The sequence below is a fragment of the Ahaetulla prasina genome, chromosome 15 (assembly GCF_028640845.1).
Source record: "Ahaetulla prasina isolate Xishuangbanna chromosome 15, ASM2864084v1, whole genome shotgun sequence".
NCBI lineage: Eukaryota > Metazoa > Chordata > Lepidosauria > Squamata > Colubridae > Ahaetulla > Ahaetulla prasina.
The window spans coordinates 16564583-16579898 of NC_080553.1; the positions used below are offsets into that span (position 1 = coordinate 16564583).

General features: G+C 44.6%; 1 protein-coding gene across 2 annotated transcripts; it reads right to left on the reverse strand.

The window, feature by feature from the left end:
• Positions 1 to 1133: 1133 nt before the first annotated feature.
• ATP6V0A2 (ATPase H+ transporting V0 subunit a2) lies at positions 1134 to 14963 on the reverse strand. Of its 2 annotated transcripts, XM_058158428.1 has the most exons (20): positions 14719 to 14962; positions 13505 to 13583; positions 12892 to 12989; positions 12322 to 12459; positions 12031 to 12131; positions 11666 to 11792; positions 11500 to 11582; positions 10787 to 10880; positions 10097 to 10309; positions 9429 to 9579; positions 8994 to 9133; positions 8200 to 8354; positions 7690 to 7777; positions 7223 to 7341; positions 6369 to 6579; positions 5629 to 5748; positions 4669 to 4788; positions 3850 to 3967; positions 2679 to 2850; positions 1134 to 1735 (listed from the first exon to the last, which is right to left on the reverse strand). In XM_058158428.1, the coding sequence occupies exons 1-20, from the start codon at positions 14833 to 14835 to the stop codon at positions 1636 to 1638; spliced, it is 2544 nt and encodes an 847-aa protein (XP_058014411.1). In that variant the 5' UTR covers positions 14836 to 14962; the 3' UTR covers positions 1134 to 1635. The 2 variants fall into 2 exon arrangements, 1 of the variants encoding a protein (XP_058014411.1); XR_009152207.1 differs by lacking the exon at positions 1134 to 1735 and having other exon boundaries at positions 2710 to 2850; positions 3850 to 3962; positions 14719 to 14963.
• Between the last annotated feature and the right edge of the window lie 353 nt (positions 14964 to 15316).

The window sequence follows — 15316 nt, forward strand, 5'->3', positions numbered from 1 at the left end:
AGGGGCCCCTTCTGCAATCGTCATTTCTTTGCAAACCCATTCATTTCCACTGGAAAACCCATCCTCCAAATGCTCCAAAACAGCTTTTATTGAAGACGATTAGATTCCATTGGCACTCATAAAAGTATTTACGGTAAAATACCTCCCCTTTAATACATGGAGGGGGAAAAAAAAAACCCAGCAAACCTACCCTTTAAGACAGGGGTCTCCAACCTGGGTCCCTTTAAGACTTGTGGACTTCAACTCCCAGCTTTGCTGGCTGAGGGACTCTGGGAGTTGAAGTCCACAAGTCTTAAAGGGACCCAGGTTGGAGACCCCCTGCTTTAAGAGGTATCTTCTTCATAGCGAGAGAAAAAAAAAAGTGTATTTTAACAGAAAATTGGCTTTGGGCTCAGATTAAACAGGAATCTAATTCTTGCAAGTGTCGTGGAAAAGGAGTGTGCGGTATCACAACTAAAGGAAGCCTGGATTAATGCAGGTCATTGTGGTCAAGGTTGTGAACCAGGAGTGTTTAACCTCGGCAACTTTTAAGACTTGTGGACTTCGATTCCCAAAATTCCTCAGCCAGCAAGGGTGGACTTTCAATTTCCTGGAAGCATGGCTAGCTGGGGAATTCTGGGAGTTGAAGTCCACAAGTATTGAACTGCCAAAAGTTGGATACTCATGCGGTGTAGGCTGTCAAAACTTGCCAGACAGAAAAACATCTTGATTAACTCGGGAAAGTTTTCTATAATCCCAGGATTTCACCCACAGTAGAAGCTCTGGTAGATTTATCAGAGCTTTCAGAATAATTTCAGTGATTCCGGGCTTCGGAAAGTTCGGAAACTCACATATTGCCTATAATCCATCTTGTAAAAAAGTTATATAAAAAAAAGCAGAGCCCAATGTTTCTATGTTTCCTCTGTAAATTTCAAATAGCTTTTCAATCTCTCTTCTTTCAGAATTGTAAAAAGAAGAGAGAGAGAGAGGGAAAAAATAAAATAAAAGCCCAGCATTTTTATCTCCCTTTGTGAGCCTCAAACAACTTTTCAATTCAATGAAAATGTGCAAAGTCACACACCCTTTGTGCAAAGGGGAAAACCTAAATCTATCTTTAAAGCCCGTGTTTTGGATCAAGAGAAAAATCATAGTGGTTTCCTAGAAATACACAATTTTATTCCTAGCGGCTGTCACCAAATTCCAGAAATATTAGTGATGAGAATCAGAGGAATTAATCAATCAGAGGAATAATCTCATCTGTCGCTCCCCCTAAAAAAAAGAAAAAGAAAAGGCGTTTCCTCCCAAGGAATTATACGAAGAACTACCCTTGAAAGATTTTGTTCAGAGAGAAAATAAATAGTTCTTGAAAATAGCTACAGTATGTTCAGAAGCAGCAATCGAATAGTTCTGGTCAGTTTCAAAAATTAATCTAAAGGTGCTTAACGAAAAGGAAGAAAAACGCCTGCTCACAAAAAGTCCCATATTTGCGAAGTCCAAGTAAGAGGCGCTGAAGAGTCTTTATAAAAATTATTTGGCTGTATTTTAAGGCAAAATCAGTGAGGGTCTTTGCTGCAGGGAGCCAAACAAGGATGACGTCAGCATACATGATTATTTTCAAACCACGCCCAACCGATTTACCGCCGAGAACAGCCAGTCTTATGCGATGTATCGATCAAAATGTAAAGAAATGTCTTGGAAGCAAAAAGGGGTGAACTTGTAGCCGTCGCCTGTGTAAAACTTGTTCTGGAATTCTACCCTGAAATAAGGAAAAAAAACGAAACAAAATGAACATCCTGAATCTGACCCCGGAGATATTGGGGCATCAAACATTACTGTCAGGATTGCCGCCATGTGGAAAAATGCACTTTTGTTAAGTCTTTTCTTTCTAACTGGCTGACAGTTATTTTCAAACCAAACATTTTCAGTGTCCTGCAAAGAAAAGATTTCTAATTTTTGTCCCCTGATAAAACTTCCATTTCTTAAACATAATATTGAACACCCAATTCTCTCACTGCTGCCTAATGCCTGTGTGTATTAAGCCATACAGTTAGCTCATGTAGCGTGGCTGTAGTTTTATCATTGATCCTTATCTTATTGGTGGTGGTATTATTATTATTAATAGGGGCCTCTGGTGGCTCAACAGACTAAGTCTGTCTATTAACACAGCTGCTTGCAATTACTGCAAGTTCAAGTCCCACCAGGCCCAAGGTTGACTCAGCCTTCCATCCTTTATAAGGGAGGTAAAATGAGGACCCAGATTGTTGGGGGCAATAAGTTGACTTTGTATATAATATACAAATGGATGAAGACTATTGCTTAACATAATGTAAGCCGCCCTCAGTCTTCGAAGAAGGGCGGGATATAAATTCAAATTTTAAAAAAAATTATTTATACTGTATTCATTAAACATGAAACTCAGTCAACTAAACATTGAAAAATGCATCAAAAATACCACTGACTGGTGCTAATGGTTGATACGGGTTGCTGCCAACGTCCTAGGTATCAACCAAGGACCTTCTTAAGATGTACGATTATTATCACAATGTTGCTTTGCATGTACACCGAGAGCTTCTGTACCAGAGACAAATTCGTTGTGTGTCTAATCACACTGGGCCAATTAAAGTATTCAATTCAATCTAAAGGTCTCAAAAACTTTGGGACTAGAAACTTGTCTAGGAGGGTTGAAAGAGGCCACCTACCAATGGAGCCGTACGGCATGCAGGAAAGCGGAGAGGCCCTCCATGACCAGGAGAATGAATACTGTGAGGACCATGAATAAGGCCGAAAGGGGGACAAGTAGTAAGATCCCGTAGGCTGCATCCATGTGAAGGCCAAGCTTCATGACCATTGCCCAGAGCACTTCGGATAACTCTATGGAGACAGGCAGAGACACACGCATGTCACTCAAAAGCCCACCTGCTTTGACGGATGTGCGAGACCCAATAAAAAGACTTTTAACCCTCTTGGCATTAATGTCAGGGTTCCAGGGAACACCCCCAACAAAATAAGGCTCCGAGACTTGAGGTTCCTCAAAGTTCCAATTTATCAGAGAGGTCATGTTGGCACAGCTGGGAAAACCCAAAACTGAAAGCTTCCAGGTTTTTGACACCCACAGTTCACAGCCCTGCCCCACACCCACAAGTTCCCACAAGTTCATCACATTGTCCAATCAACTCTTCACACTCAACTGGATACAATCTTCAGGCAGTCTCCATCAGACGCTGAATGTCTTTGAATACGGAATGTTGTTATGACTAACTCTCTACCGCTCCAATAACAACCCCCTCCCAACTTCCCCAGCTAAAATATGTGGCAGTTAAGAAGCAAAAAGGAAAATTGCCTTCCGAAACTGACAAATAGTGACTGAAAATGCCACCACTTGCTCGAGACTGGACGACCGTTTGTTTGAAATGGCACAGGGCTTCCTGCCTGAGCGGGGTGGGGGTTGAACTAGATGACCTCCCAGGTCCCTTCCCACTCTGTCATTCTGATGCAACAATTAACAACCAGTGGCGAAGAACTTTTCTCTTTCCTGGTCTCCTTGATTTCCACCTTTAAAACCAAATACGGGCGGCCTTCGATTTCCCACCACTCGTTCAGTGACCGTTCAAAGTTACGACGGCACTGGGGAGGGGGAAAAAAGTTACACCCTCGCACTCAACGCCCCTGTAGCATCTTCACGGTCATGTGATCAAAATTTGAGCTCCTGCGGCATGTATTTACGACGGTTGTATTCCCCGAGGAAAATGTGTTTGTCTCTCTCTCTTCGTCTGTCCCATTTTAAAGGCCCAGGCGGCCCTCATGGCACAATTTTGCGATTCTTTTATTGACCATTATTGACTGATGGTTCAAATCCCACGAGATACTTACGGGCGTGGGCTAAACTGAGCGCCCAGAGCCTCAGGTAAGAAGCGGTGTTGGAGATGCACCCCAGACAGTATTCAATGGACTGGATGGCCTGTTCCATCAACGCAGCTGGAAGGCTAAACTAAAAAACACAGCATGTTAAGTGGAACTGCAGCCCCGGGGCAAATTAAAACCCCACCACCTTCAACATTGGTTGGGCCTGTAACTTTGGGGAGATTAATCCCTTGGTAAGCAAGGAGCTGCTGAAGTTGAACATATCAACGTTTTTCTTTCATTCTCTGATTTATTCACAGCTACACAGCTTGTCTTGCCAGAGTTCGTTTAGCGACCTAGTGGCACCGAAAAATGTGACCTAGGACCGTTTTTCAGAGTTAGTGACCTTCGCGGTTTCCCCATTGGTGGCATGATCAAAATTCAGCTGCTTGGCAACTGGTTCATAGGTAGGGTGGTCACAGTGTCCCGTATGTGTGTGACGTGATCCCCCTTCGGGCGAGCGAAGTCAATGGGGGAGCCGAATTCACTTCACAACCGGGTTGCTAACTTAACAACTGGCGTGATTCACTTAACAAACCGTAACAAGAAAAGTCTTAAAGTGGGGCAAAGCTCGCTTAACAACTGTCTGACTTAACAACAGAAATGTTGGGCTCAATTGAGGTGGTAAGTTGAGGATTACCTGCATTTAATTGCATCTGTATAGGTCTACATAAGCAGTCCTGTGCTGGCGCACTTAATGAAACAAATCAAAACAGCCCCTTTTCAATTAAAAAGATTTTTAAAAAAAAAAAAAAAGAACACGTTACTGAAAAGGCTCGCAATGCCCACCTCTTCCTTGTCTTCGGTCTGATGCCTGTTGTTCGAAGGGCTGCTTCCTTCTTCCATTTCACAAGGGGTCAAGAGAGAAATCTCTTCTTCGCTCTCTTTCCGTACCAAGCGATAGCCTTTCTGGAGATAAAGAGACCAAAAAAAAAACACCAAAAAAGGTGAGCTGTTTTAGGGATATCTCTGAAGCGGATTCATGGATGCGTTTCTCAAACATCTTTCAGCAAACGATTATTAGAGCCGTGGTGGCGCAGTGGTTAGGATGCAGCCCTGCAGAGCTAACTCCCCGCTCACTCCAGGAGTTCAATTCTGAGTGGCTCAAGGTTGACTCAGCCAGCCTTTCTTCTCCTTCCTTCCTGTGCAGTGGTTAGAATGCAGTACTGCAGGCTAACTCTGCCCACTGTCAGGAGTTCGATTCTGACCAGCTCAAGGTTGACCCTCCCTCCCTCCCGCCTTCCTGTGCAGTGGTTAGAATGCAGTATTGCAACTAACTCTGCCCACTGCCAGGAGTTCGATCCTGACTGGTTCAAGGTTGATTTAGCCTTCCATCCGAGGTGGGTAAAATGAGGACCCAGATTGTTTGGGGGCAAGAGGCTGACTCTGTAAACCGCTTAGAGAGGGCTGTAAAAGCACTGTGAAGCGGTATATAAGTCTAAGTGCTATTGCTATTATTAAACCTCTCCCAACCCTGCCAACAAGGCTAAACAGCTCCACATTTTAAGGGCCACATCGAAACACAAGGTGTAAGGCACAACAAAACACACAAGGTGCTTCAGGGAATTGTAGCCAGGTGTTAAGCCTATGCAAAGCCCTCTTTCCCTTCAAATATAACCTTCTTTTTTCCCCTCTGTCAATTAGATCGGACGTTCTCTAGGCTGATTGAGAGCGCCCTGGCATGCTGCAGGATGCAAAAAAAAAAATTGTCAAGGAAAAAAATATACAATTTACCTTCCTGATACTTACCCTGTAGGAGCCAAAGCTTTGGCTGCCATTGTTCAACCAGTACAAATAAAGCGGTTTCCCAAAAAACAGGACGAGGACCGAAAGCACAGCCACGACTAACAGGCATTTCTGAACGATCATCTGTTTCAAAATTACAAGCAAAATTACACGGGTGGCTGAAATTTTGGTTAGAAACTTAAAACTAGAAAAAGCCCCGTGAAAGTTCTCTTGCTGAATTGTAGGACTCTACATTATTGGGCTAAATACCAACCTGGCTAGTTTTTTGTTTTTTTTAAAAAAAATCTGCATTTCATATTTTAGCCGTTTTGTCCTCAGTGGTTCGCAAAAGCCCTGGATCCTTTCTGCTTGTCTCCATAAATAATGTCATTAACACATTTGTGTCCCAAAAAGCAATCAACTAAGCCCTCCTATGTAACCAATTTTCTGCTGAACAGTGTTAGGTTTCTAAGGCCAGCCACAGGGAGCCTGAAAATCTGCATTTTTAAACATTATGCCTAACCCTTGTAGCAAGTCCTTAGGTTGAAGTGATTTCTAATACAACACTTCCATTATTTCTTAAGGGGGATATAAAATTCAGACTCAAGTCTCCAACAATTTCAAGAGTTACTGGGCTCTCCTTGCAACCGTTTTAATTTACTTCAATTTAAGGCCCATTTATTTCAACGGAAGGTAAAAGTATTTAAAAATAGAGAAAATTCAGATTTCATTTGTGGACCTTTCGGTTCTAAGGATGGACCCACCTGTCCTGAGAAAAGGATTTGGTTCTTGTTATCGTGGAAGAGAAACATGTTAATAAACTGAAGCAGGATACTGGGAGCAGAGCTGGAATTTTCAGCGCCGTAAGCCAGCCACTTAAAGATGATCATGAACACCAGGTATCCAAAAATGGACAGAATGAACAGAAGTTGAGGAATGAACACTAAGTAAATATTGTACATCTTCCTGAAATGCCTGAAAGAAGAAAAGAAGGAAGAGTGACTTTATTTTCGGTTTTAATTAAAAAATACTCCCTCTGTATGTCTCTTAATTTGGGGTAGAATCAGGGCGACTGGATGGAGCCGAGTGTTTACTGGCCGGATGCCCTTCCTGATGCCTTATGCTGAGTTCACAGCAGGTATTTTTTTCTTTCTGCCCTAGAAGAGAAACATCTGCCGCTACTTAGAATTGAACTCTCAACCTTCTCAGTGGGAGGCAAGTATCTTCACCACGAGACCGCTCTATTGTTGTTGTTTTTTAAAAAATCATTTCAATTATCAGTTTTGCAGAGCGTTCATAGAAAAATAAAATTAATTGCCTGGCATATTTTAACAGCGCTGAGGTTGTCAACTCTCAGAAGCGTTATTCTACGACTGCCAATGGTCCCAGTGTGATCGGTGGCTGGACTAACTGGAGGTGATGGAAAAAGTAATGCAAACAGGTTTAAATGGCAACGAAAGCCTTAAAGGGGAAGCACTTCATCCGGAAAAAGAGAAAAGGGCATTTACTTTAGGAAATGTATTTATGATGGAATTTATCTGGTGCCAGCTCTTGTCAAAAGCACAGGAAAGTCCCCCCACACACACACCCCATTACTGCTCATCCTGGCCATACTCACACATAGTTAAAGCCCCCCAAGGAGATCCCAAAGACCATGTGCACCATTCCAATAATGACTGACATTTTCATTTTGAAGGAATTGAGGAAAGTCAAGCGATTGCTTGCAAGGCTCCATATCTGGAAAGGAAAAGAAACCGAAAGCCTCAAGAAAAGATTCAGCCCAGAATTAAAAGGTAATCCTTGACTCAGACGTACAACACTTCGCTTAGTGACTGTTTTGACATTATAATGGCACTGAAAAAAAGTGATTTACGACCACTTTTCACGCTTATGACCGCTGCAGAATCCCCGTGGTCACATGGTTTTCATTCGGAGGCTGACTCACATTTACGACCGTTGCAGTGATGTGTCAAGGACTCCCTGTATTTAATTCTGTAATTCTCCGGAGCTGTATCAGAGCCTCATAAATTCTGTCAAAGAGTCCTTGACAGACAGACAGACAGCGGCTCGAGGGAAGTCACTCACCGGATCTATGCCGAAAGGGTAAGGGCCGGTGAAGACGCCGGTCGCGTTTGGATTCAGAGCCACAAACGGATTCGTCAAGTCTGCCTTGCTAGAACAATTTCAAAAAACGAAAGAAAACACACGCACAACGGAATTGGAGGTTGAGAAGAGACGTTCGGAGCCCCTGAAATGTCTGTCTAAAGTTAGCCCCCTTACATTAAACGGGAGCCCAGGGTGGGCCACTCTGGAAGGTTTACGACCTGTCGTGTGCAACTCCCAGAATTCCCCAACCAGCCGTGCTGTTCCAGGAATTCTGGGAGTTGCGGTCCAAAGTCCACAAGTCGTCAAGTTGTCACTGTTGCCCGTTAACAATTCAGAGCCATTTCGGAAGACCTTAAGAGAAAGTGGCCACTTGGGAGCTGACGTCCGCAGCAAAGAATGAAGAGCTGGGCTCTTCAAACGTCTCTGGATAAAGAAGCTCAGAGATCGCCCAGAAGTGAAACCCAACGCAGGTTCACAGCCACAACTTACCTCCAGTCCATCCCAGGCATTTGTGAAACATGCCATCCTGAGCTGAATATGACCAAAGATTTGGAAAAACAGTCGTTGTAGATCAGGCCGGTATAGATGGAAAACAATCCCATCAGCAGGATGATGTAGCGTCCTTGAAAAATCATCTTCATGATCTGTGGGCAGGAGGAGGGGGGCCTCACCGTCACCGGAGGAAATACGAAGACGGGGATCTTCCTTACAAGAGAATCTATGGCGCTCAGGGCCAAACTGGAGCTCTCTGACGTTTCATGACCTAACTAGGTAACGTCATCAGTGCTAAAAGGGAGTGGGGTTTGCTCTCTCACTTATATACAAATGGCTTGCCCTGTTAAGTTTTGGTGGGCGTGTTATATTCTCCTTAGTAGTTCTCGATTAGACTGTTTACTGTTTGTCTCAGCTGGTAGTTCCTTGATTGGGGCATTGTTTACAACAGGGGTCTCCAACCTTGGCAACTTTAAGCCTGGAGGACTTCAACTCCCAGAATTCCCCTGGCCTGCATTCTGGGAGTTGAAGTCCTCCAGGCTTAAAGTTGCCAAGGTTGGAGACTCCTGGTTTACAATAAACGTCATTTATGGGTCATGTAACATCTGCAAGAAAACCACCCAACCCAAGAAAGCATCAAAGGCCCCACGTTCTTCCTTAATTGAGACAACGGTGAAAAATCGGGATTTTGTTGTAAATATGATGAACGAGGACTATTGAACTATTTTTTTTTTCAAGCAGCAAATGAACCCGAAGGGCACCAGCCACACAAGGGTCCAGGTTTTCCGTACCTCATCTTGCGATCTCATCAGCTTGGGGTGTTTTTCGAACAAAATCATGACGAGAGCGAAGAGGAACATCAGGAAGCCGTGTCCGCAGTCTCCAAACATCACGGCGAACAGGAAGGGGAAGGTGATGATGGTGAACAGAGCTGTGAAAACCACATGTGGTTATTCATTGAGTTACACCGTTCAAGGGATTCTTCCCCAGCGTGCGCAGCTGGCTGGGGGAATTCTGGGAGTTGGAAGGCCACAAGTCTTAAAAGCTGCTAAGATTGGACACTTCTGCTTTATAGGAACACTTGTGTGTCTTTCGCTGACACACAAAACCCACTTGGGTTCACAAGGATGCAGGAAAGGGAAGGCAGGCCAAGAGGGTTATACAGGTGGAAAGAGCCCGGTTTAGAATTGACACACCCCAGTTGGCTATTTGGACAAGAGACTCACCAGGATTGACTTCCCTGTAGTTGCCGATCCCGTACACGTCAACGATGTCCTGGAATCCCGAGGTGAATTTGTTGGTCCGGATCAAAGTCGGAGGCGTTTCTTTTGTTGGAATGGTGTTCATGAAGGAAGGGACAGAGGCGCCGCTTTCTCTCTGGCGGCAGAAGGAAACAAACCCATAGGATTATGCGCGCGGTACCCAATTTAATGCTCTTCGTAGGATGGGTGAACCTGCCCCCAAAAGAGCTGAAGCAGGGATGGAGTCAACCCTGAAGCCGTCCTGACCGAAGCCATTTTGTCCGCTTCAGCGTTGCCACACTGGAGCGAAGGGTCAGGGAGAGGGGAGGGGATGTAAGATAGAGGGATTTTTCTAGCCAAAACAAAACACTTTCTCTTGGAAACCAAGGACATTCTCACATCTGGTCAGAAGGTGGTGCGATGCCACCCGGTTGTCGGACTGAACAGTGATTGGACCATGTGACTTGCTTTTGAGAAAGTAGAAAATCCTTTACTTTTACCTCGGGAATTTTCAGAGTCGGTTTTCACCAGATTCGTGCCAACATTTTATTTCCAAATAAAAGCAATATTTGAGGAATTCAGCTGTCTCGGATTCTTGCTAGCAATGGATCTATTACTTGGAACCCTGACGGGTAAAGCAGGGATGGACTTACGGATCCTTCGTCCAGCGCCCGGCGCATGTTGGGGAGGTCCGCCAGGGGACACCAGACCTCTGCAATGAGGCATTTGTTGGTGACGTCAAAGCTGCAGAGATTCAGCACGTGGTAAATGGCTTTCATCTTCTTCACCTGAACATCCCAGGTGTAGATCGATTCAGAAGCTTTGCACAGGACTTGCCGTAAATAGTCTTCGGTTTTGTGCAACACCTTTGGGGGTTTTGTTTAAAAAAAAACAACATCACATATTTAGTAGAAAGGCAACTGTTATCCGAAAGGGAGCATTTGCAGAGCAAAGTAACTTTTAAAGTTGTTTTTCTTTTATTAGCTCTGTTCTGGGAGATTTGCTTATTAGCTTCGCAGTGCTCAGCTGATAGCGGATCAAACAATCCGAAAGAAAAACATTTTCCTGCTTCAAGAACAAAAGTTTCTTAATGTCACACAGGCAAAAAATAAAGAGTCCTGAATTCAGTGCTACGCCTGAATTTTTTTCAGGACATTTAAAAAAAAAAATCCTAAAAAGAAAACAAATCCATCTGGAGAGTGCAAATATTACCTCGCAGGCCGTGGGGATGAAAGCTCAAAAACAAACACACCGCACAACCACGTTAATTCCGTGAAACAACCGCCCTCTTCCCTTCATTAAAAACACAAAGCTGGATTGTGACTGCAACTGTCAAAACTCACAATATGAAGATCCTGGATGCGAACCTGAAGCCCTTCCATCACCGTTTGCCGTTCCTCTGGAGTGCTGGGATAGGGGTAGATGTGGCAGTGGTAGCTAGGGACACAAAGAGAGCCATTGAAACAGCCAACCAAGCTATTCCTACAGACAATAGGACCTCGTGTCTTTAGACTGCAGCTACCATTTTTACTATACATGTAGTCCTTGACTAACAAGTGTTCATTTAGAGACTCTTTAAAGGTATCCTGGCACTAAAAAAAAGTGACTCGTGACTATTTGCAGAGCCCCTGTGGCCAGATGATCAAAATTGGGATGCTTGGCAACGGGTTCCTATTTTTGACGGTTGCAGCGTCCCTGGGTCACGTGATCCCCTTTTGTGGCCTCCTGCCGAGCCAAGTCAATGGGGAAAGCCGGATTCACTTAACAACAGTGGGAAGAAAGAACGTAAAGAGAGGCAAATTTCACTTAACATCTGTCTCACTTAGCAACAGAAATGTCGGGTCTTGATTGCGGCCGTTAAGTCAAGGACTACCTTTATTGCCCAAAATGTTTGGGTGAATCGTGTGTAGGCTTCATCTTCACCAATTCCTCCAAGAAGTTTTTTTTGTTGCAGTTTGAACAACTTCCGCCCCGCCCATCTTTACTTTTTAGAGTAGTGTCTTAAAAATACGAGGGGAAAAAAAAAGCATGATGGGGAAACTTGATTTGTCCTTACCAGTCACATATTTTCTTCACCTTTTGGCCAATTTGTTCCCCCCAGTAGGATATTAAGAAGACAAACCACTTGGTCAGTTCTCCCTGGAAAACAAACAGGAATGGCTCACGTCAGCTTTGATTGACGGGGCTCGGCTGCCCTTTCTCAACCCAGCTGCCTTACTCACTGTGTCGGGATCCTCCAAGCATTCTTCCACTTCAGAGTAGGAAACAATTGTGTTTCCTCTGCACACCCGCCACAGCATTTTTTCAAACGCTTCGACTTTTGCTCGGTGAACTAAGCCAGATATAAAGCTACATTAAAAAGGGGAAAGCGCCATTAAAATGATCTCAGGGAACCGTGAGAAACATGGTTTACGTTAGCTAGAGTCACAGTTAATGCTTCATTACTACATCACTGGATGCTTCAAAACAACCCAAATTTATATGCAATTAATTAATTCATTGTCCCCATTATTTGCTAAGGCTATCTGTATAAAACAAGGTTAAAAATGTTTTCCATGGCTATTCACTACCCAGCTTGGTTACTTACCCGAGTTTGGCCTCCAGTCTGTGCATGCAGTTATACTCCACCAAAGGATCATGATCAAAAGATGGGAATTCTTCGTAAGTGCTCTGTATGCAGGACTCGAGCTAAAATAAAGACAGTGAAAATTTTACATCAAAAGAAGAAAAAAAAGCGAAACAGCCAAAAAAAAAAAAAGAGAGAGAGAGACTGGAAACAAGGTATTTCTTGTTCGTGATTCTTCTTGTTTATGATTGTCTGCTGTCCAGAGTCACTTAAGATAACTTAACATATTGTTAAAGTCAGTAAAATAAGTACCTCGCTAGATCTTTGGATGAAGGACCGCGTGACCTTCAGCAGGTGGGTGTATTCTGTCAGCTCCAAAAAGTTTTTTCTCAACTTCTCCTTGTTTTTGGTCACTTCTCTCAACTCCACCTCCAGCTTCTGAAGTTGCTCCTACAACAGAGGGAAAAATGAGGACCCAGATTGTTGGGGGGGCAATAAGTTGACTTTGTAAAAATATACAAATAGAATGAGACTATTGCCTTATACACTGTAAGCCGCCCTGAGTCTTCGGAGAAGGGCGGGATATAAATGTAAACAAAAAAACAAAACCAGCACATTCTCATTGTGGTGATTTCTAACAGAAGCACCGTTCTTCCAAGCAGAAACCACGACAAATTGTTGCAGACGACAGTGGAAATGCGGAGCTGTAAGGATCTTACAACTCAGCCTAAAGCGGCGTTTCTCAACCTTGACACATTTAAGAGGCCTGGGTTTTAATTCCCAGAATTCCCCAGCCAGCTACCAAGGGTTGAGAAACGCCGTCCTAAAGAATTCAAGGAACAGATTTTCTGTCATCACGAGATCCCCATTTCTACAAGTTACCTGGATTTCCAACATCTGTTTAAGTGGAGGGGCAGAAGGGGTGATATTTCCTTCCGGAAGAGGGATGTCTGCTTTCTTTATTTCCTGTACTAGATATCCTGGAAAAATGAAAAATAATTTCACTGAGGTAATGCAACTGGCTTTAAAAGATTGTACTCAAGACACATTCCTCTGGAAAGTTCGTGCATCGCAAAGAATATTATGCATATTGAGGGCACTCTAAAATCAAGCCTTATCGGTTTTTCTCTATTATATCATGAGAAATTAGAAGAAGCCCAGAATTTATGAAGAATTGGAAAAAGCCCAGAGAATACTCATTCTCTGAAATTTTAAATCAAACCCCAAAATGAAAAAGCAACCAATGCATGGTGCCCAAAAGATCGCCAAACCTCCTGACCACCAGTTTTAATCCTCTGAAATGTGAGAGAACATCCAATGCAAGAAAGTAGCAATAAAGCAAATGGACTGCAATATTCTTTCAAGCTTTAAATTGATGAGGACTTCATTCCCTTTTCCGTTCGAAATAACAACTCTGTGGTATATTTTACAATGGGTAAAACGTTACCTAAAGAGGATCAGGGCTTACCCGTTGTTCCGCTTTCTCCAAACTTACCCAATATCCTTTCCATTTCTTCACACTTCTTCACTTCACCCACGTACTTCCGCTGGAACAAGCTTGTATTGGAGTTAAGCTGGAAAGGCAAACCTTTTGTTTTTAACTGTTCCCGATACAAACACACAGCTGTTATTAACACACAGCTGTCTGCAATTACAGTTACTGCAGGCTCGAGTCCCACCAGGCCCAAGGTTGACTCAGCCTTCCATCCTTTATAAGGTAGGTAAAATGAGGACCCAGATTGTTGGGGGGGCAATAAGTTGACTTTGTATATAAATATACAAATAAGATGAGACTATTGCCTTACACAATGTAAGCCGCCCTGAGTCTTCGGAGAAGGGCGGGATATAAATTCAAATTAAATTTTTTTTTATAAAAACGTCTACGCTCTAAGATTTTACAAGTTCCACAGGGGGGGGGGGGAAGCTGATTCATGCCAATGCACAAAGGCAAAGTTTATTTTAACCATTATGATGGTTAAACACATTGGAGGCTCCCAAGCAGACCCTCCAAGAGAAGTTGTGGGGGGCTGCAAGGGACCCCCCCTGGCCCTCCCCACCCCATAAACCCATTTGCCCAGCACTGGGGCTGCTTTGCCCTCCCTAAGTAAGCCATGAAAGGCAGATGGGTGATTTGGGGGCAGTCCCCCCCCCCGCTCTCTCTCTCTGCCTAGCCTACCTCACAGGGTTGTTGTGAGGAAAACAGGAGTAAGTAGGGACCCTCAGTTCACTACATGGAGTTTATTATTATTTATTTATTTACAAAATAAAGGGCCCATCTCCAGGAGGCCATGAGTTCTAGTCCCACCTTAGCCATGAAAGGCAGATGGGTGATTTGGGGGCAGTCCCCCCCCCTCTGCCTAGCCTACCTCACAGGGTGGTTGTTGTGAGGAAAACAGGAGTAAGTAGGGACCCTCAGTTCACCACATGGAGTTTATTATGTATTTATTTACAAAATAAAGGGCCAATCTCCAGGAGGCCATGAATTCTAGTCCCGCCTTAGCCGTGAAAGGGCAGCTGGGTGACTTCTCTCGTCAGCCCGGCCCACCTCACAGGGTTGTTGTTGTGAGGAAAAGAGGAGGAGGAAATACGTTCCCCCAATACTAATGAATTTATAAAAGTAATTTTATAAAAAAAGAAGGGATAGAAATCAATAATAATAGGAATAAACGGGCGGCCCGGCCTCCCCCCCCCCACCCCGCGGCCACTCACGTCTCTGAAGTGGGCCAGGCCGCGCTCGCCCAGGGCGCTGAGGCACTCGTAGGCCGAGCCTGCCTGCAGGAATAGCTGCGCCAGGCACATGGCCTCGCTGCGGAAGAGGGAGCCCATGGCGGCCGTCACCGGGGCCCTCGACGCCGCCTGGCCGCCCGCCCGCCCCGCTCGGCGGCCATGGAGAGGCGGAGGAGGCGCGGAAACCGGCGCTCCCCTCAGAGGAGGCGGCGAGATGGGAGGGAGCGGCTTCCGGCTTTTCCATCCGGAGCTGCGCCGTCGGGTGGAGGAAGACCGCTCTGTCTCCCTCTCTCCATGGTCATAATGGCAACAGGGGAGGAGACGAGTTTACGATAGGACGGAAGTGCTGGTGCAGAGAGGCAATTAACAGCCGGGAGACGTTGCTTAAAGAAGGTGCCGCGCCCCCTGGAGTCGCCTCGTTGATCAGAGATCTCCAACCTTGGCAACGTTAAGACTTGTGGAACTCCCAGAGTTACTCAGCCAGCAAAGCTTAAAATTGCCAAGGTTGGAGACCCGTCATTCATGACACGTTCCCATTATGATGATTTTAATGCAAATGTCCAACCTTGTGGACTTCAAC